At 42.6% G+C, this 22,498-nt stretch overlaps 1 protein-coding gene across 2 annotated transcripts in view; it reads left to right on the top strand.

The window, feature by feature from the left end:
• The first annotated feature begins 1 nt into the window (after position 1).
• Positions 2-22,498, top strand: part of LOC110491673 (BRCA1 DNA repair associated) — a 51,677-nt gene continuing 29,180 nt past the window's right edge. The window contains exons 1-14 of one of the 2 annotated variants that reach the window (XM_090202320.1): positions 2-87; positions 3,705-3,806; positions 4,033-4,086; positions 4,280-4,360; positions 4,643-4,731; positions 4,850-4,886; positions 5,055-5,176; positions 5,431-8,397; positions 8,504-8,577; positions 11,184-11,340; positions 11,563-11,632; positions 13,633-13,760; positions 16,638-16,879; positions 17,045-17,132. In XM_090202320.1, the coding sequence (XP_090058446.1) occupies positions 3,724-3,806; positions 4,033-4,086; positions 4,280-4,360; positions 4,643-4,731; positions 4,850-4,886; positions 5,055-5,176; positions 5,431-8,397; positions 8,504-8,577; positions 11,184-11,340; positions 11,563-11,632; positions 13,633-13,760; positions 16,638-16,879; positions 17,045-17,132 (4,192 nt within the window). In that variant the 5' untranslated portion in view covers positions 2-87; positions 3,705-3,723. Of the gene's footprint in view, positions 88-3,704; positions 3,807-4,032; positions 4,087-4,279; positions 4,361-4,642; positions 4,732-4,849; positions 4,887-5,054; positions 5,177-5,430; positions 8,398-8,503; positions 8,578-11,183; positions 11,341-11,562; positions 11,633-13,632; positions 13,761-16,634; positions 16,880-17,044; positions 17,133-22,498 lie in introns of both variants that reach the window. The other variant, XM_036946563.2, reaches the window with a different exon arrangement.

Here is a 22,498-nt window from a genome sequence, read left to right as displayed (position 1 = left end):
CATTCTTCAACGGGAAGGGTTGTGGTCACGCGCCAAAATAGTTGCGGGAAAACCAAACTGAATCCAGGAGAGAAGCAAGATACAGAAGTACTGTGAAGTTTTACTATTTTCTTCATTCACTCACTATATGTGTCAGGTGTAGTGTTATAATATGTATTTGCTCTATTGGTGATCTTATTTAAATTAAGCAGTCTCGTCATTCATTACATGATTATGCCTGTCTCCACTCAAAACTCAAGTTGTGTAATTGGCGTTAGCTAGCCACAGCAACAACATTGTGTAACGTTAGTGACCAGCCTGCAGTTGTTGTTAGCAAGCTAGCATGCAAGGACACTGACACACTAGTCTTAATATTTTTTATATATTTGGCACATTGTATTAACTCTTTACGAATAACAATAGATTGCTATGAGTTAACGTTACAACACTAACTAGTAGGAATGTAAGGGCTCGATTAAATCAGATCCGCTTCTTTAGCCAACATGAACATAGCGGTTGTTTTGAGGTGTTGGAGGTGGAACCGTTCAAAACAACTGGGAATTTGGAAGAAAACGAGCTCCGACTGGGAATAATCGTTTTGAATGGTCATCCAACTCGGGAACTCGATCCTATTTTTAGTGCTCCGACCTGAAGATCAATAGTGTCATAATTTGACCTCGTATTTTTCCGAGTTCCCAGTTGTTTTGAACGCGGCATTAGACCTGTCAAATCCACAAGTGGCTCCCGGAATTACAGCTAGAGCGGACATAGCCATTGGCTGCAGAGAGTTGCAAAAACAGAAATCCCATGCAGTCTTCTTTACACAAATTTGAACACTGGAATGTGAGATGTAATCTTCACCTGGATAAAGATGATAAAAATGTCATTATTTAGTTGAATGATTTTTCAATTTTAGCATTATTATTTATATATAGCTAACACGTTCTGGTTCTGAACTTCTAATGCCTAGTTCATTCATTGTAGGCACTGCATTACAGATGCCATTCATCTCTCTTGTGTCCTCTGAGATTCCCAAAGATTGGAAAGCAGCTGCGGTCATCCCCCTCTTCAAAGGGGGGGACACTCTTGACCCAAACTGCTACAGACCTATATCTATCCTACCCTGCCTTTCTAAGGTCTTCGAAAGCCAAGTCAACAAACAGATTACCAACCATTTCGAATCCCACCATACCTTCTCCGCTATGCAATCTGGTTTCAGAGCTGGTCTTGGGTGCACCTCAGCCACGCTCAAGGTCCTAAACGATATCTTAACCGCCATCGATAAGAAACAATACTGTGCAGCCGTATTCATTGACCTGGCCAAGGCTTTCGACTCTGTCAATCACCACATCCTCATCGGCAGACTCGATAGCCTTGGTTTCTTAAATGATTGCCTCGCCTGGTTCACCAACTATTTCTCTGATAGAGTTCAGTGTGTCAAATCGGAGGGCCTGTTATCCGGGCCTCTGGCAGTCTCTATGGAGGTGCCACAGGGTTCAATTCTTGGACTGACTTTCTTCTCTCTATACATCAATGATGTCGCTCTCGTCGTCAAACCCACTGGCTCCAGGTGAAACTGGAAACACTTATCCCCCTCACTAGCTTTAAGCACCAGCTGTCAGAGCAGCTCACAGATTACTGCACCTGTACATAGCCCATCTATAATTTAGCCCAAACAACTACCTTTATTTATTTATTTTGCTCCTTTGCACCACCATTATTTCTATCTCTATTTTGCACATTCTTCCACTGCAAATCTACCATTCCAGTGTTTATATATAAAAAAAAAAACTTGCTATATTGTATTTACTTCGCCACCATGGCCTTTTTTGCCTTAACCTCCCTTACCTCACCTTATTTGCTCACATTGTATATAGACTCATTTTTCTACTGTATTATTGACTGTATGTTTGTTTTACTCCATGTGTAACTCTGTGTTGTTGTTCGTGTCGAACTGCTTTGCTTTATCTTGGCCAGGTCGCAATTGTAAATGATAACTTGTTCTCAACTTGCCTACCTGGTTAAATAAAGGTGAAATAAATAGATACAAATTTAAATTTGGACGTCCACAACTGAGAGGAATCACAATTCCCCCCTTGCGGTTGAATGGTCCGTTGCGAGACGAACGCGGCATTCTTTGAATTTGCGTTTTCTTCAGTCCAGCCAGAGTGACTAAACCACAGAAAAATAGGAAATATGTGGTTTTCAGTGACTTTATGGAATAGCTAGCAACGTGTAATCAATTACTCATTCCTGTAAGTGAGTACTATTTTAGTAATAATGTTAAATAATGCACATGGGTTTTTAAGACAAGTCAATTATGACGGTTGCCTCCCGTTTTAAGTTTGATGGCAATGGTGTTTTTTGTTGTGCTAATAATTAAGTGGAGGTCTCTAGCTACAGTGGTAGCTTTAGCCTATATTTTAGCTAGTTAGCTGCTCTGCAAGCTAGCTTGATCTCAGACAAGATACAGGCTCTCCTATTGAGTTACAAATATTACATGCACAGATGAGACAGATATTTCACCGGATGTATAAATGTGAAGCATCCGCTTTGCGTTTCCACTCACTACCAATATGATAGTGAGAGGAAGTCCAGTGGCCGGAGGAGATGCATTTTGGCCAACATTCTGCTAATTTTCTATTTAATGAAACGTTTGGTCTCAATTCAGTTTTCTGTTCCCAAAACTAGAATCAGTTCTGAACAGAGTGGACAACGTTTTTTAGACTTTACCAAAGTATATAAAGTATTTGTTTAGGAGTGCAAAGTTGAATGTAGTTATTGCACACGCGCACATCAGACTACACATTGCCAAACAGAAAAATGTACATTTTTCTAGAACGCGCCAATAGGATCTCGCTAGCTCGTGCTTGGCTCTGCCGAATTCCTTGCTTTTTCTGCCCACTATGACTCATTTGTTGTAATTTGCAACGACGGGCTGTGGTCTATCTTGGTTTAGTTATAAAGAATCTTTGCTACTTGTCAGTTCAGTAGTAGGGCAAGATTTTATATTTTCTTCATTTATTATTCAAAATACAAATCAACAATTTACATTGTTACATCATACAAAAGAGAACACAGGTATTATTAACAAGAAAATACTACAACATACAAAAAATATAAAGTAAAAAAAACAAACCACAATTCTAGTGCAATTGTAGCGATTACTACAGTAGTGGGGCAAGATTCCGATGAAGATGGCATAATGAAATTCGTCAGGCCGTAGCTGCTTTTAGCAACGTGAGTGTTTACATACGTTAGCGTTGCTCCCAATTGGGTTGCACAAAAACAGTCAGCGGGAATCCAGAAGTAAAAAAATAAATCAATTTCAACTTAGTGCCGAAATGATGGGGGAATTTGAGACAAAATATCTAAGGAACGTATTATTCAACAGACTCTCTAAATGTGGGTCTGTTGTAGACCCACTTCCTCTCTGCTTACCTCATGTCAAAAAGTCCCCCTCCAAATTATTCCTTTTTGGTCAGCAGGACTTTTATTTTGCCCACCGGCACACTAACTTGAAATTGAATTTAACATCTGACTTCCTGCGGACTGCTTTTGTGCAACCCTATACAATAACGGAGCAAGGTTAGTGTACTAAATACACCCGTGATGCTAATAGCAGCTAGTGGGAACATAGATGGCTAGGAAATTAACTTGCTAGGAAAAGATCCAAGTATTTCTATTGTCAGAAGCTAATGAAATCACCCATTACTTGGCTACAGTTGTGCTGCACATGAGAAAATGAACACCGTGATGTCCCCGAAGGCTGAAGATGTCAGACAGGGGATCTCTGTCATCTGTGAGATCTTGCAGTGTCCAATATGGTGAGTGTGACAGCAGAATAACGTTGGCCATCTGTAGAAGATTACTGTATTGTGTAAGGTGTGTTGATATTACACATACTTTTGGTGGTAGTTTATTGTTGTTTAGTATGCAGGCTGTTTCTACTTTATGTTGAAATCAATTGTTGTCTGATAAGCAGCAGGAAGTAGGCAATTATGATCCTGTTTATAGTTTGTTCTTCTGCTCTATGCTCTCTGTTCCATGTAGTTTGGAATTGATGAGCACACCTGTGTCTACTAAGTGTGACCACCAGTTTTGCAAGTAAGTAAGCTTTCACTTTCTTTGCTGTGGTCCAAATGAACTTTACTGCTGGTTCATTATGTAGTGTAGGTGACTGTAAGTGATTTTAACGTTTATTCTCAATGACAGTGTTACGCATTGACATCTCCCACTAACCTGGCATTGTTTTTACGTTGTACAATCACTCACAGTTGTTGCTCTCTCCATGAATTAGGTTTTGTATAATGAAGCTTTTGGACAACAGTAGGAGAAAGGAGGCCAACTGTCCAGTTTGTAAGACAAAGATCACAAAAAGGTATGCCATATTGACTGTAGAGGAATACACCACCCCCCCCCCCCCCCCCCCCCCCCCCACAGAATTGTGTTCATTATGAGAGTAAATGTGTCAGAGATATGCTTTCAAATGAAAATTGTACTGTGCTGTACTTCTCAAAAGATCACAATGTTTTGAATTATTCTGCCTTAATGAATCAGACTCTGGGTGTAAGCCTGTTTACTTTGTTTTCTGGTAACTAGTGACTACGTGTGATTTACAGTTGGGTCAATTGTGTTATTTGACCCTGTTGTCTGTGTGCAGGAGTTTGCAGGAGAGCCTTGGGTTCCAGAAATTGGCCGAGGGATTGCAGAATATGGTCCAGGCCTATGAACATGACACCTGCACAAACTGTGAGCCACATCGTTTAGCTTCTATCACCAAAACATGTTACTATACTATAAGTCATGTTTGAGATGTGCTAGAATTTTGATAATGATGACTTAGTTTGACTGTAACATTTTTTTTCAGACTTCACTGGAATGTCCCAGGTGAGGAGACATATGAGGTAAGAACAGTACCACCGAAAACAATTATAGAGCTAGTTTCAATAAAGATGTGGTACATTTACTTACAATAAGTATTTTTCTATCTGTTGTCACTCCTGCATATTTTTGAAATGAATTGGTATTTAAACATTTCCTTCCATCTTCCTTTTCCTTTCTCTTCTAAACAGTGTCACAGAGACTGTGCAGAAGAAAAACGGCCATGATGTCTCATCTGATGACGTATGGGCTAGTGACCGTGCTGATGACGAGGATCATGAGTTTTCAATGTCCTGCTCGTCAACTATAGCAGGTGAGAGATTTCATTTGGGTATGTTGTGTTGTCAATTTTCCTGTAACTATTTCTTAATAGCATTATTGATGGACAGCTGTATTAGTAGATTAATAAGAATAAGTCATTCAAAATAATAGGGTATATTTCATTCATTGAAATTACTGAAAGTCTTAGAATGTCATTTTTTTTTTGAAGCATGCTTTTCATATGATTATTTGAGCATATGATTATTATGAGTCTTGTGTTCGTCACCGCCATGCCTCTCTCCTCAGCCAAGGATGGCTTTGCAACGCTCATGGGTCTTGAAGATTCTTGCCCTGTCATTTCGGACGAGGGGTTTGACAGCAGCCTAGGTGACATACCTCCAGCCACTGAAAAGCATACCGATGACTCTAAAGCTACCTCCACCACAGAAAAACAGAAGCCAGCATTAGAGGCAGAAATACCTGAGGTTGTTGAAAGAGCTCCTTCACGACCTCAAAAGCTTGGACAAAAGATAACCACTCATCCTCAAGATCCACCATGCTGTCCTGAAAAGGTCAGAAACCAACCTGTCAGACGATCCATGAGGAATAACAAAAGAGAGTCATTGCCCGAAATGATTGACCAGAATCAGAAGAAAAGTCTAGAGAAAGTCTCTGAGTGGCTCATGAATAATTCCTCAACAGAAGTAAACTCTGAGAAGGAGAAAAACACAGAGGGCTCTTATGACTCAGTTTCTTTGGCAGGAAGTTGTTCCCCCTCCTCACCCTTAGAGGATAACCTCAGAAATAAGGACCAGAGTCCAAAGAGAGAAGAGCGTGGCAAATGTCTTGAGGAGCTGGTATTTGGGGCTGTTTACAAACGGGATCGAAGAGGGAACCGCAGTTTTTCACCACAGAATATAGCGATCACAGACCCTCCACCACCCTGTCCAGCTGAGGAACTCCAGATCCTGAAGAAGATTGCCAAAAGGAGGATGAGAAATAAACTGACACCTGCTGACTTTGTCAAGAGACCAAGATCTGAGGAGAATGAAGGTGTTATGGATGACCAACCAGAGATGACAGAACCACAAGAGGATTCTCCCAATGAACACCCAAAAGATACTGAAGAAGATAAGTTGATTGACCTGACTGGGGAGCTGAATTCTAATAGCTCTGACAAGCAAGGAGAAGAGCTTGATGAGTTGCCGGAAGGTGACAACAAAGAGAACGAAGATGTAGAGGACAGTCCTGTGTTTGATGTGCCACTACGGGAACCTGGGAGGAAGTCAAATAAAAAGATGCACGGTAGGTGGCAGGACGTTGACGGGGATTTACAAGGGAAAGTAAAGTCGGAGAATAACGAGCAAAAAAAGCCTGCCAAGAAAAAAGGGGAAAACATCAAGGTGGAGAAGAGCAAGGCAACCAAATCCTTAGTCCTTGTGGGTGTCAGAGAGGGTGGAAGTGACTCTAAGATGCCTAAGAGCAGACCGTCAGGCCAGACCGAGGTTCAGATTGAGAGTTACCCTAGCAGTGAGGATCCAGGAAGCCCAATCACGAGGAGAACCAGGAGGAGTCGGAGGCTTCAACTCTTCACAGAGGAAGTACAAGGGAGTAACAAGATCGGCACTGCAACATCCACAAAGGTTGTCGTTCTTGATTCAGACTGCAACGAGATGCAGCAATCAAAGGAGGCGAAAGCTGACACCGACAGGGATAATGTGGCGTGTTTGCAGAACCAAAATACAGAAAAGGCTATCAGGAAAAACGGATGTGTTTTAGATGAAGAAATGGGAGGTATTGAGAGCTTGGACTCTAGCGAGAAAAGATTGTGTGAAATGATTGAGTCACAGAAAGTGAACCAAGTTGAGGAGTCTATTGTCGAAGTCCCAAGTACAGGAAGTCCTTGTCACGCAGATGTTGCTTGTTCAGTGACTATGGTACCAAGTTCAATTAGTACCCCTGAGGCAAGTGTCTCATGTGCCGTGCCTGAGAGTGTAAACCAAAGTAATCCGGTTATCAAACCATTAGATGACTTGAGATCAAATGTACCACAAGAGACGTCAGCCAGCCAGGCCAAATGCATTGATCTGGATGAGGATGTCCGGAATGACAGTGAGCTGGACACTGAGCAACTGCTGAAGAGCTTCAAAGCCACCAAAAGGAAGTCCTTCCACCTTGGTAGTCCAAATATCAAGAGGAGTTCCTTCTGGTCCAACAAGGAGATTACAACTCTTACAAAGACTCAAGAGAACAAACATGTTGGCACAGATATGGAAGCAGGAAATGGGCAGGGATTTTCAAGGACAACGGAGTGTCCCACAGTCCAACAGGAATCTGAGAAAGGGACAATATTCGAAAATTCTTGCTGTAGTGATTTGAGCCCACCTTCAAGTTCCCTCAACAATATTTCACAAGAAAAGGCTCAGAGGAATCGTAAAAGGCTCAGAAAATCCATTCTTACCAGACCACCTCAGGATTTAGTGGATTCTTCGAACCCTGATACCAGTGGGAAGACCCAGAAACAGATTCTGGCCAGGCTTTCTGGCAACAGCTCAAAAAGTGCCCTCAGTCCCAACAAAGTCACAAAAAGCCAAATGGAATCTCCCCACCAAGCTGTGGGTTCTGGTCTGCTCTTTCCAGCTTTTGGCGCCTCTAAGGAAGATCTACCAGATCCGACACCTGTAGCTTCAAAGCAACTTAGAGTCCCTAAAAGTCAGCAGCTATACAAAGTGGAGGGCAGCATGAGGAAAAGTCCAACAGAACTGGAGAGTAGCCACAGTGTTGGATCAGAGACGGCAGTGGAGTTAAACAAAACATGTCCAGAGAACATGACTGGAAACATGGCCAATACAGAGTCCTCCTTGACTCCAGATGGCCTCCTTCCAATTATCCAATCAGTAGTTATCCAAGAGGCGCAGAGGACGAAAAGATGTGGTGTGGTCAGCTTGCACTCTCCCATCAAGAGCACCCTAAAGCGGAGGAAGGCTCAGAGACTGGAGTCTTCCTCGGAGTCCCACTGCAGTGGGGAGGAAGAGGAACTGCCTTCCCTTGCGCAAATTTTCAGACCTTCGACTTGTCCACCAACCGCTGAGGAGGAGGAGGAGGAATCAGTCACATTGCTCAAAGACCATGCCAGGGAACAAGGAAGCTACAGGGAGGCTGGTGATGCAGCTGAAGATGGGCAGCGAGCGAGCAGTCCTCCCATGTGCCCCAGTCCCGAATGGGTCACCACCAGCCAGGCATCTGTGGATCTGTTTGGAACACCAGAAGAAGGTGAGAGAATTTTAGGCCTTATTATATTAGTGCTATTACCTGTGATTGAACTGAGACTGAAACATGAAATGCGCAAATGCATTTTCAATTGTTTCTGATCTTTCAGCTGAAGGAATGGCAGGTGACACTGGCCTGACACAGGAATCATCACAATTTTCAAGCGAGTGTATTGCCACTCAGGTAAGGATATTTATACTCGGCCCTGTTATTTCATATATTACTAGACAGTAGACATTAAGAACCAAGTTATAACTTACTTTGATTTATTTTTTAATAAAAGGAAGTGTGTGTAAATCTGGGTAGTAATATAATTTTTTAAAAATTAAAAAAATATCTAAAAAATATCTAAATCTCAGCTAAGCATAAATGTTTCCTCTGCATTTTTGCCAATATTTTCAAGCTAATTTAATACTCAACACGTGTCACACCCATCTTTGGTACAGATGTAGCTATGATTTTCAAATGTAAATATGGCCCTCTATATCACAAGCAGCAGTAGTAGTTTCCAGTATTGGATGCTTTGTGCTGCATTGGCATGCCATGACCAATAGATGGCAGACATTGCATTTATTTATTTTTTTCCACCAAGCTTGTCAGTGCTTGGAAGACAGACTACATGGACGCGTAAAGAATGTCCCCCTCAGCATCTTTCTAAATTGCATTTAATTTAAGTTTGAGGAAATGCGGCCAAGGACATGATTCTCGTTTTCTGCCCCATCCATCTTCATGCACTCCTACTTTGTCTGCTGTATTTGATTGAGAGTTTGGTTTATGTGGTTTTAGGCAGCGGATAGGAGTTTATTCACAGCTGTACAGCCAGTTGAGGATTGGGTCTCTCTGACAAGTGTGTGTCTGTCTATGAGCGTCCAATGCACACTTGCCTGTGCGCGTGTGTTTGGCGATTTTTACATGCTGACTACCTACAGTATATGTTAATTCGATAGAAAATAATCTCATACATCACACCTCTTGGCCTCCATAGAGGATTTACTCACCAGTAGTCATTCTGGGTCTGTATGGCCAGTGAGTAATGAGGTTAGCCAAAGCCCTGACACATCTAAGGGGCATGACTGCAAGCCTTTTGGGGCTGGGTGTCTTCCATATCTGCCCTGAACCGTTGAACCCTTGGTCTTCCCCTCAGACAAATGACTACACCCCAACGTTTCTTTATCTCCATCTCTCTCTCTTTGTCTGTGTGTGTGTGTGTGTTTGTGTGTGTGTGTGTGTGTTCTCCCTCGCTTTTTTTAACCTCTTGGTCTGTCTCGTTCTGTCTTCCTCCTCTCCATCCTTCTGTCTCTCTACCTCTTTTTGATGAAGTGTTCAGCGCTTCAAGCAGGCTTCCGCTGCCAACTCCAGTAATGCTGCATGGCAGAAAATCCATCTTTAATGTTTGGTTCTGTCACCACCAGTCGAATGACATGCCTAGCGCCATCCTCTCCTAGTTGGTGGACGTTTTCTATTGTAGAATTTTGTCACACACACACTATATATACAGAAGTATGTGGACACCCCTTCAAATGAGTGGATTTGGTTATTTCAGCCACACCCGTTGCTGACAAGTGTATAAAATCAAGCACACTGCAATACAATCTCAATAGACAAACATGAGCCTTTATGAAGAGTTCAGTGACTTTTTCAACGTGGCACCGTCATAGGATGCCACCTTTCCAACAAGTCAGTTCGTCAAATTTCTGCCCTGCTAGAGCTGCCCCAGTCAACTGTAAGTGCTGTTATTGTGAAGTGTAAATGCCTAAGAGCAACAACGCCTCAGCCACAAAGTGGTAGGCCATACAAGCTCACAGACGAGTGCTAGCACGTCTTTCCTTGGTTGCAACACTCACTACAGAGTTCCAAACTTCCTCTGGAAGCAACGTCAGCACAATAACGGTTCGTCGGGAGCTTCATGAATTGGGTTTCCATGGCTGAGCAGCTGCACACAAGCCTAAGATCATCATGCACCATGCCAAGCGTCGGCTGGTGTGGTGTAAAGTTCGTCACCATTGGACTCTGGAGCAGTTGAAACGCGTTCTCTGGAGTGATCAATCACTCTTCACCATCTGGCAGTCCGACGGACAAATCTGGGTTTGGCAGATGCCAGGAGAATGCTACCTGCCTGACTGCATAGTGCAAACTGTAAAGTGTAGTGTAGGAGGAATAATGGTCTGGGGCTGTTTTTCATGGTTTTGGCTAGGCCCCTTAGTTCCAGTGAAGGGAAGCCTTAATGCTACAGCATACAATGACATTCTACACGATTCTGTGCTTCCAACTATGTGGCAACAATTTGGGGAAGCCCCTTTTCTGTTTCAACATGACAATGCCCCAGTGCACAAAGCGAGGACCATACAGAAATGGTTTGTTGGTGTGGAAGAACTTGACTGACATGCACAGACCCAGGACCTCAACCCCATCGAACACCTCTGGGATGAATTGGAATGCCGACCATGAGCCAGGCCTAATTGCCCAACATCAGTGCCCGACCTCACTAATGCTCTTGTGGCTGAATGGAAGCAAGTCCCTACAGCAATGTTCCAACATCTAGTGGAAAGCCTTCCCAGAAGAGTGGAGGCTCCATTTTAATGCCCATGATTTTGGAATGAGATGTTCGACGAGCAGGTGTCCCCATACTTTTTTGTCATGTAGTGTACGTACGCAAATACACACTAAGCAGGCGCTCCACCAATTTTATCAGACATTTTCTCCCTTTCAATTGCTGTATATATTTTTCCTCATTCTGCTTCGCTCGTCTAATAGTTGTCTCTCTCTTGCTCTCCCTTTCTCTCCTTCAGCAAAAGGTTGCGATGCAGGAGGAGCTGCGGAGGCTGGAGAGAATGATGGCGTTGGTGTCTGAAGCGCTCCAGGAGAAGGAGGAGGAACCCACTGGGGCCAAAGTCTACCCCGGGGCCCCATATCCCCCAGCGCTGCTGCAACCAGACAGGTCCACAGGTACAGAACTGGGCTTTGTTCAGGAGGGTGCAACATAACCGACCGATCAGATAGAAATATATTGTACAGAAGACGGAATTGTCTGTTGTGTAGAATAGGGATGGTTTCAGTTCAGTATACCTTTTTTAAGAAATATGAGCAGGGACTGGTTGACAGTATTGTTTGAAATCTGTCTGCTTTCGAATGGCAGCTGACCTGAATTTGTTGGTTTTGTTTGTTTAGTCTCCTTAGGCCTTGATCTCCAGGCGACCCTGCCGTGTGGCCAGGGCACCAGGAAGAGATCTGCCAGCAGGTGAGCAAAGCCAGAGGTTAACGAGGCACCACACATTAACAACAGACTTCATGAAATTATGTACGCTTCAACGCTTCACTACACAATCACTTCGATAACCTGGTGCTGTTGGTTAGGTTTTGCTTACTACTTCTTAAAATATGTGTGAGCTATTGAAAAATATAAATGTTATCGCAAAGTAGCACAAATTAAGGCTGTGCAATTAGGAAAATCCTAATTTGGGCATTTTTAATTCAACTCAGTGCAACAGAAAACAGGGTCGTCCCCCACCGAGTTTAGAATGTAGGAAATCGCACTTAGATGATAAGTTCACTTTTTATTCACAGCATGAGATGAGAGCACTTATTGCCAGCTGCTTACTTATGAGCCATCACCACAGCAGCAAGTTATCTGAATCTGCGACTTATTGAGGCGCGACTTATGGAGGGGGGTGGGTGTCGCTGGCTGCAACCTTCGGGCAGTATATGCTCATTTCAACCAGAGTGGGGCCCTAGATCAGCTTCACAGCCATTTTCAGGGCATGAATTTCATCCTCAACATACCAATAATTTTAAGTGTTTGCCATGTAATTGCTCTTTCCCTCAACTCGTGACTAAGGGGAAAGTCCAAGAAAGTTAGCTCGTGTTAGCTAGTATCTTTGTTTTAGCTAGCTCAGCGTCTGCCTGGTGCAGTTTTTTGGATAGAGGGTGATGCATCTCGGAGGACAGGCGGATAATCTCCCTAATGAAGCTGGAATCTGCTTATGCTGCGGAGAATCAAAAAGTAATTAGCGGCTGCATCTTATTTGTCATTTGGAGCACTTAGAGGGAAACTTGGGTTGCCACGGTAATTTATCTCTCCTGCTTGACTGCATCTCCCTATCTCTCCCTCCTTACTCATCTCCAGGGTTCTAAGTGCTGTCCTCTGGGGGAGGGAGAGAGCAGGGCCGGCTCCAGGCATAAGCAACATAAGCAATCGCTTAGGGCCCCCGGCCGCTAGGGGGCCCCAGACTCAATAAAAGCAATTTTTTTGCGGAACTTAGTCAGGGTCTCACTTACTCAAAATGTAGTTTTGTATCAGCAGTTTTTCTCTTGTGACAGTCACTCAATTAGCCATGTCAGCTAGTAATTTTTAGATTGCCAAGTTAGTCTAGCCAGCTATTTAAACTTGCATTAATCATTGCCACATCCTGACCAGGCATGTGCCCAGGGGCCCTGACCTCCAGGGGGCTCCCATTGATTTTGTTAGTCACTCTAACTCCGATATCATTAACTTGGCATAAGTCTTGGCAAAATGGGTAGAATTGCAGGGAATTAGCTGTATAATATGAAAAAAATGTCTCTGCCCCATGGCAAAATGAGTAGAATTTCATGAAATTTGTTATAAAATTTCTAACCTTCTCTCCGCCCCTGGCAAAATTTGTAGAATTGCATAAAGCGTGCTTTAAAACGGAAACATTTACTCTACTCCCCATGGCAAAATGTGTAGAATTGCAGCACATTTAGATCGTACAAGAGGGGGGCCACTAAAATGTTTTGCCCGCAGATTGGGGATGAGGGGGAAAAAGAGGAGAGTCTGGGATCATATGAGACAAGTTTTGCTGGCCTCTATTTTACTGTGCATGTCTGGAGACATTGGTGAAATTGTAAGGAATGGGTTGCAATGACGTTTTGGACGTCTTTTACCTGGGACCTCTATCATCTAGCCACTGGTCATTAAAATACAGAAGTTCTGTCAAGTTGCTGCATTACCTTATCCTGATCAAAATGTCCCTGAGTAAGTTTCTATTGCATATTTTTTGATTCACCAAACCGAGAACAAGAGAAGCAATTGAATCTTGCTTCACTAGGTTATATTCCATTTTTAATCACAAGGTTTAACCTTTTAGTCATAACTGTCAACCACAATTGTATTAATTAAATGTATATCTGTCAATGTCTCTTCCTTGTGGTTCTTTGCCGTGGCTGCTCTTTCCCAAAAACGTTCCACATAGTCTGAGGTTCTCTCTTCTTCTCCCTTAGGGAAGGTGCCCAAAACATTGGGGGAAATGCAGCCTCACCGCCCCCTGGTCTTGGAGACTGTGAGGGCCTTGGGCCCACCCCCACCACGCCCTGCCGCACCAAACATGAGGGACCTGGAGGGACTGGAGGTAAGTCCACAGATCCAGTGGCTACTACAATGGCATTGAACTAATAAGATCAAAAATCATTTTGGAGGTCTGAGGTCCCCCCCCCCCCCAAATTTTCCCAATGAGTTTTGAGAAGGAGGCGAGAGTCAAAAGCCATAGTAGTATAGAGAATACCCCTCTCTGTTTTAATCTGAGAGTGTTTGTGTGTTGTCATGAACTTGCATCAAATCAAAGTTTATTTGTCGCGTACACAGTTTTGTAGATTTTATCGCAGGTGCAGCGAAATGCTTATGTTTAGGGATACATGATATATTGGTGAACGTATCAAGTTTAACGCCGATGTGCAAAACCAATGTCAAAGCTGACGTGCATACCTATATAACGTGTTATTTGACACGCCAAATAGTGTGTTGACACACAAGACCCAATGGCGTTTCATAGCCCGGTCAACTGCCCTGTACCCTCCACAGCAACCCGCCCAAGCCCCCACCATTTCTCCTTCACCCATATCGAGATAGCTGATGTTCTGAAAGAGCTGCAAATTCTGGACCCCTACAAATCAGCCGGGCTAGACAATCTGGACCCTCTCTTTTTTTATGTATTATTATCTGCCAAAATTGTTGCAACCCCTATTACTAGCCTGTTCAACTTCTCTTTCGTATCGTCTGAGATTCCCAAAGATTGGAAAGCTGCTGCGGTCATCCCCCTCTTCAAAGGGGGAGACACTCTAGACTCAAACTGCTACAGACCTATATCTATCCTACCCTGCATCTCTGAGGTCTTTGAAAGCCAAGTTAACAAACAGATTACTGACCATTTTGAATCACATCGTACCTTCTCCGCTATGCAATCTGGTTTCCGAGCTGGTCATGGGTGCACCTCAGCCACGCTCAAGATCCTTAACGATATCATAACCGCCATCAATAAGAGACATTACTGTGCAGCTGTATTCATCGACCTGGCCAAGGCTTTCAACTCTGTCAATCACCACATTCTTATTGGCAGACTCAACAGCCTTGGTTTCTCAAATGATTGCCTCGCCTGGTTCACCAACTACTTCTCTGATAGAGCTTAGTGTGTCAAATCGGAGGGCCTGTTGTCCGGACCTCTGGCAGTCTATGGGGGTGCCACAGGGTTCAATTCTCGGGCCGACTCTCTTCTCTGTATACATCAATGATGTCGCTCTTGCTGCTGGTGATTCTCTAATCCACCTCTACGCAGACGACACCATTCTGTATACTTCTGGCCCTTCTTTGGACACTGTGTTAACTAACCTCCAGACGAGCTTCAATGCCATACAACTTCTGTGGCCTCCAACTGCTCTTAAAAGCAAATAAAACTAAATGCATGCTATTCAACCGATCATTGCCCACACCTGCCCGCCCATCCAGCATCACTACTCTGGACGGCTCTGACTTAGAATACGTGGATAACTACAAATACCTAAGTGTCTGGCTAGACTGTAAACTCTCCTTCCAGACTCACATTAAGCTTCTCCAATCAAAAATTACATCTAGAATCGGATTCCTATTTCGCAACAAAGCTTCCTTCACTCATGCTGCCAAACATACCCTCGTAAAACTGACCATCCTACCGATCCTTGACTTCAACGATGTCATCTATAAAATAGCCTCCAACACTCTACTCAGCAAACTGGATGTAGTCTATCACAGTGCCATCAGTTTTGTCACCAAATCCCCATATACTACCCACCACTGCGACGTGTAGGCTCTCGTTGGCTGGCCCTCGCTTTATACTCGTCGCCAAACCCACAGGCTACAGGTTATCTACAAGTCTCTGTCGCTCGCTGGTCACTATAGCAGCACCCACTCGTAGCACACGCTCCAGCAGGTATATCTCACTGGTCACCCCCAAAGCCAATTCCTCCTTTGGTCGCCTTTCCTTCCAGTTCTCTGCTGCCACTGACTGGAACGAACTTCAAAAATCACTGAAGCTGGAGATTCCCATCTCCCTCACTAGCTTTAAGAACCAGCTGTCAGAGCAGCTCACAGATCACTGTATGTGTCGAACTGCTATGCTTTATCTTGGCCAGGTCGCAGTTGCAAATGAGAAGTTGTTCTCAACTAGCTTACCCGGTTAAATAAAGGTAAAATAAAAATAGAAATCCTGGTTGAGAATGAACAAATGAACAACGAAGCAGCAAGTAAGTGAAAGAGAGATTGACTATGTCCCATAAACACACCAGCCAGCTGGTCTGTACATGATGCGATTTGGGATGCCTTCTGGGCTGGCAGCCTTACGAGGGTTAACGCACTTGAACTCCTTACTCACGTCGGCCATGGAGATTGGGAGCACATAGTCCTCGTGAGCGACGGGAGCCCACGTCGGTGGCTAGGTGTTATTTTTCCTGGAAGAGGTGAGTGATAGCTTGTCCGGGAGTGAGGCGACAGTGTCCGTTACATGGCTGGCTTTCCCTTTATAATCCGTGATTTTTTATTTTTAAATTTGACCTTTATTTAACTAGGCAAGTCAGTTAAGAACAAATTCTTATTTTCAATGACGGCCTAGGAACTGTGGGGAACAGTGGATTAACTGCCTGTTCAGGGGCAGAACGACAGATTTGTACCTTGTCAGCTCGGGGGTTTGAACTTGCAACCTTCCGGTTCCTAGTCCAACGCTCTAACCACTAGGCTACCCTGCCGATTGTCTGGAGTCCCTGCCGATTGTCTGGAGTCCCTGCCACATGCAGGGACTTTTGTGTCTGAGCCGTTGAATTGCGACTCTACTTTGTCCCTGTACTGTCGTTGCCTTACGGAGGTCATAGCTAGTCTGTTTTATACACGTCCATAGTAGTATTACATGTTTGTTAGTTCACGGTTTTGATTGATTAGTGTTATTTTGTAGTATATGAATGTATTTGCGTGTCTACGTCAGCAGGGCAGCTTGGCAGACAGTCAGGACGGAGCCTAAGGAGCAGCATGAGAGCGAGGCCCAACCAGGTGTCGCCAGTGGTCAGAGTGCACTGCGGGACCAATGCTCCCTCAGCTGGGCTGGAGGTCCAGGATACCCCGGTGGTCATCCAGCCTGCAAACACACACCCGTCAACACACACTCCACTGCGGGAACCCGCTGGGGTCAAGTTGGTGCTGGTAGCATCAGGACTCAGTGCACCTGAACAGGTAAATGTTTCTGTGACACATCCAGGTGTTTAAAGTGTGATAATACTTGATGTTATTAGGTTTTAATATAACTTTAATCTACCTTCTAAGATGCTGGTTGTACTTCTGTGGCACTTGAGTCTCGAGTTTGCTTACTGAAGACAGATTTTTCCACTTTCTCTCCAGTCGATGGTGAAAAAGTTTGCCAAGAGGATGGGAGGCAGTGTGTGTTCACAAGTGACGTCCGAGACCACCCATGTCATCATGAACACAGGTTAGTGTGGCATAACCTTTCACTACAGAAAATTAAAGAAGTATTTATTTTTGGACTTGTTCGGGTAGGTCCAGGACATGAATTTCACGGCAGCATGGCCTTTGATTCCCCCTTGTGTGTCCATAATTCCCCCCCCCCCTCCAAAAAACCATGCCTTGTGGCCAATGTGCCCTTCGGCTGAATATAATCATTATAATTCCCTTCCCCCTGCTACCAATCGCCGTGCTCTGAAGCACCTCTCACTCACATGGCTTTCTCAGATCTCAATTCTTATTAGCCAATGCCGGTCACGTGATCAGCGCCTTCTCACAGCCCTCACAGCTCCGAAGTACAAGTGAAGACCGATTCAACGGCGTGCGTCCTTCTTGTCGAATTCCGGGGCACCCTTTGAAGATTATAGAAGAACTGTCCACATTTTTCTCTCTTCAGCCAACAAGACAAGAAATGAACGGCATAATCACTGGCCTATGTCAATCTACTGTTCCCCCATAGCAAAGGTTACCTATTCTATTGCTCAGCTTGTCGTTCTGTGCGAGAAATAAATATTTATCTCGAGGCGGCTTGAAATTAAGGGTATCTAGTTGTCCCGGAGACAATAGAAGAAAAAAAATGTCTTGCACAGTTCAAAACAGATTCTGGGACAGTTGTGGGACTGTAGATCCCAAATTCATGCAACCACTGTAAATCAAAAATAAATGTAAAAAAGCAATGAGGCTGATGCAACAGATCAGAACGTTTAGCTTAAAATGTTGATAAACTTATTTCTTCACATTATAACCGCAGAAATACGCTCACGGCATTAATAATTACCTCAACATTTCAATGGTCGGTTTTTGGCTAGACTACTTTGAAACAAGATTAGGTAGACATGCCTTATACAATGACAAACAATTAAGTTTGGTTGAAGGGTTTCAAAATGCTGATTGCCTCAACTCCGATTCCAATGGGTGGTGCATAGCAGGCACTGTCATTTCTCTCCTATGTGAATGAACCGTGCTTTAAGTATGCCGACAGAATCAAGCCTTTTAGACCTTAACGTTTGTCCTTCATTACATTTATCAAACGCGACTTGCGTTTAGCCTATATTTATGTAATCAATCGTCTAATTAAAGTTGGCTACATTTTCAGGCATCTCCATTTCAGCATTGGTGTAGACATGAGAAGCTGTAAGCTAATTCGCGTATCACCTACACTTTGACATGTATGCAAATTATTTATGTACATTTTATGCTAAATACATTTTCAATATTATTCTAAAAGCACTTTTGAAAGGGGGGGGATCCGAGCTTTCCACTGCGACTACATTTATTTTGCAACTCATTAAATCGGAGTGTGTATATAATAGCATGGTTTTGTGGCATTTAGCGCTCAGTGCCTTGGTGGAGGCCACGGCTGAATGTAACACGGGTCAGTTGTAATAGGTAGGCCTACATATGTTCCGCTGTATTTATGCATCCTTGTCTTAATGCCAGTGGACAGTTTCCTTAACAATACTTCTTGATTATATTGTAAGTGTACAACACCGGGAGGACAAAGGATTTATTGTATAGCCTTCACAATACACATTAGGCCTATAAGCGTTTTATTTGATTTTTTTTACCTTTATTTAACTAGGCAAGTCAGTTAAGAACAAATTCTTACTTTCAATAATGGCCTAGAAACAGTGGGTTACCTGCCTTGTTCAGGGGCAGAACGACAAGTGGTTACTAGTCCAACGCTCTAACCACTAGGCTACCTGCCGCCCCGGCAGTATCATCAGTATCGGTATCTGTAAATGTCAAGTTTTAGCCAGTAGGTACTAGATACAGTGCCTTCAGAAAGTATTCACACCCCTGGACATTTTCAACATTTTGTTGCATCCTAAATTTAAAATGGATTTAAATGTAGAATTTGTGTGACTGGTCTACACACAATACCCCATCATGTCGAAGTGGAATTTTGGACACACTTACTCATTCAAGGGCTTTTCTTTATTTTGGACTATTTTCTACATTTTAGAATAATAGTGAAGACATCAAAACTATGAAATAACACATGGGATCATGTAATAAAACAAAAGTGTTAAACAAATCAATATATATTATAGATTCTACAAAGTAGCCACCACCCTTTGCCTTGACAGCTTTGCGCATGCTTGGCATTCTCTCAACCAGCTTCACCTGGAATGCTTTTCCAACATTCTTGGAGTACCCACATATGCTAAGCACTTGTTGGCTGCTTTTCTTTCACTCTGTGGTCCAACTCATCCCAAACCATCTCAATTGGTTTGAGGTTCAGTGATTGTGGAGGACACACTTACTCTTTTCATAGTTTTGATTCACTATTATGCTACAATGTAGAAAAGAGTAAAAATGAAGAAAAGCCCTTGAATGCGGTGTGTCCAAACTTTTGACTGGTACGGTATGTTCTTATAAGTTAATTGTCTTGCGTCAATAAGTATTCAACCCCTTTTGCTATGGCAAGCCTAAATAAGATCAGGAGTAAAAATGTGCTTAACAAGTCACATGACAAGTTGCATGGACTCACTCTGTGTGCAATAATAGTGTTTAACAGGATTTTTGAATGATTACCTCATCTCTGTACCCCACACATACAATTATCTGTAAGGTCCCTCAGTCGAGCAGTGAATTTAAAACACAGATTCAACCACAAAGACCAGGGAGGTTTTCCAATGCCTCGCAAAGGGCACCTATTGGTAGATGGGTAAAAACAACAACGATAAGGCATTGAATAGTCCTTTGAGCATGGTGAAGTTATTAATTACACTTTGGATGATTTATCAATATACCCAATCACTACAAAGATGCATGCGTCCTTCCTAACTCAGTTGCCGGAGAGGAAGGAAACCACTCAGGGATTTCACCGAGGCAAATGGTGACTTTAAAACAGTTTAACGGCTGTGATAGAAAACTGAGGATGGATCAACTACATAGTAGTTACTCCACAATACTAACCTAAATGACACAGTGAAAAGGAGGTTTGTACAGAATAAAAATATGCCAAAACATGCATCCGGTTTACAATAAGGCACAAGTAGTACTGCAAAACATGTGGCAATGAAATTAACTTTATGTCCTGAATAAAAAGCGTTATATTTAAAACTGTTAGTTTTAATGGATTTTATAGGAGAAACTGAGGGTGGATCAACAACGTTGTAATTACTTCACAATACTAACCTAATTGACAGAGTACAAAGAAGGAAGCCTGTATAGAAAAACAAATATTCCAAAACATGCATCCTGTTTGCACTAAAGAAAATATTGCAAAAAATGTGGCAAAGCAATTTCGTTTTTGTCCTGAATACAAAGTGTTATATTTGCTGAAAATAGAATGCATTCCTGAGTACGACTTTCCATATTCTCAAGCGTAGTGGTGGCTGCATCATCTTATAGTTATGCTTGTAATTTGTTAAGGACTGGGGAGTTTTTCAGGATAAAAAAGAAAGGGAATGGAGCTAAAGACAGGCAAAATCCTAGAGGAAAACCTGGTTCTGTCTGCTTTCCACCAGATACTGGGTGATGAATTCACCTTTCAGCAGGACAATAACCTAAAACACAAGGCCAAATCTACACTGGTGTTGCTTACCAAGAAGACATAAAATGTTCCTGAGTGGCTGAGTTAGTTGACTTATATCTACTTGAAAAACTATGACAACCAAATGGTTGTCTAGCAATGATCATCAACCAACTTGACAGAGCTTGAAGAACTTCGAAAATAATAAATGGGTAATTCCATTTGGGCAAAGTTATTTGAGACTTACCCAGAAAGACTCTCAGCTGTAATCGCTGCCAAAAGGTGATTCAAACTTTAATGACTCACGGGTGTGAATACTTTTGTAAATTCAATATTTCTCTATTTCGTTTTCAATAAATTTCCAACAATTTCGAAAAGGGTTTAACTTTGTCATTATGGGGTATAGTTTGTAGATGGGTGATTAAAAAAAACATACATTTTATCCTTTTTGAATTTTGGCTGTAACACTGCGGAATAAGTCAAGGGGTATGAGTACTTTCTGAAGGCACTTAATTACTTCATCATGCTCAAAGGGATATTCAATGTCTGCTTTTTAAATTTGTACCCCTCTACCAATATGTGCCCGTCTTTGCAAGGCATTGGAAAATCTCTGGTCTTTGTGTATGAAATTCACTGCTCGACTGAGGGACCTTACAATTATCTGTGTGTGTGGGGTACAGAGACGAGGCAGTCATTCAAAAATCATGCTAAACACTATCATTGCAGTCTATGCAACTCATTATGAGCAAATATTTACTCCTGAACATATTTAGGCTTGCCATAACAAAGGGGTTGAATACTTATTAACTCAATACATTTCAGCTTTTTCTTTGTTTATTATTTGTAAACATTTTGAAAAACATCATTCCACTTTGATATTGTGGTGTATTGTGTTTAGGCCAGTGACAAAAAAAAATCGCAATTTAATCCATTTTAAATTCCGGCAGCAACACAACAAAATGTGGAAAATGTCAAGGGGTGTGAATACTTTTAACTATCGTGACAATATTGTATCAGTTCTCTGGCAATTCCCATCCCTAACACAAACACACAGCCCTCTATATACACACACACACACACAGACACCCAGTCTTCAAGCCTTAATTGCGTGCTCTGATGGATTCTTTGGATTTCAAAGCCGCCTCCTCCAAAGCACAACATTAGCTGAAGAGTGCGTTAAGGAAGCCACGTTAATGGCAGCCGTTACCCCGGCAACTGCCAAATGAAAGTGTGCAGGTTCTTGATCTTTCGGGGGCAGTGAAAGGTTGAGGAGGAGTAGGAGGAGGAAAGTTTGGGTCTGTGTGCGAGAAAGAGTTATCTCACCATGGTCATTAGACTAAAACAGATGTTTAGAATTCCACACCTAAGTAATATTCATTAGGCACCAAATGGAAGAAAACGGACTGAAACATGGAGGGACTGCCTCTACTTAAGAGACAATTGTTTTTGATTTCTGTTGCAAAATGTTTTGCTACAATGTGCACTAATGGATACAACCTTGCCCTTGACATGTTGCCCTCAATGTGGTGACTTCTTAGCGGTGCATTCAGAAAGTATTCAGACCCCTTCACATTTTCCACATTTTGTTACGTTACAGCCTTATTCTAAAATATATTTATTTTATTTTATAAATGACCATCAATCTACACACAACACCCCATAATGACAAAGTGAAAACAGGTTTTTAGAAAATTTTGCAAATGTATAATTATTATTAATATTTCTAAATGAGACCTTATTTACATAAGTATTCAGACCCTTTGCTATGAGACCTAAGCTCGAAATTGAGCTCAGGTGCATCCTGTTTCCATTGATAATCCTTGATGTATCTACAACTTGGTTGGAGTCCACCT

Source organism: Oncorhynchus mykiss, chromosome 16, assembly GCF_057628025.1.
Source record: "Oncorhynchus mykiss isolate SJ-2025 chromosome 16, ASM5762802v1, whole genome shotgun sequence".
In the NCBI taxonomy this organism is placed as follows: Eukaryota; Metazoa; Chordata; class Actinopteri; order Salmoniformes; family Salmonidae; genus Oncorhynchus; species Oncorhynchus mykiss.
Note: the sequence above shows the minus strand (reverse complement) of the source record. Positions and strands in the feature narration are given on the sequence as shown.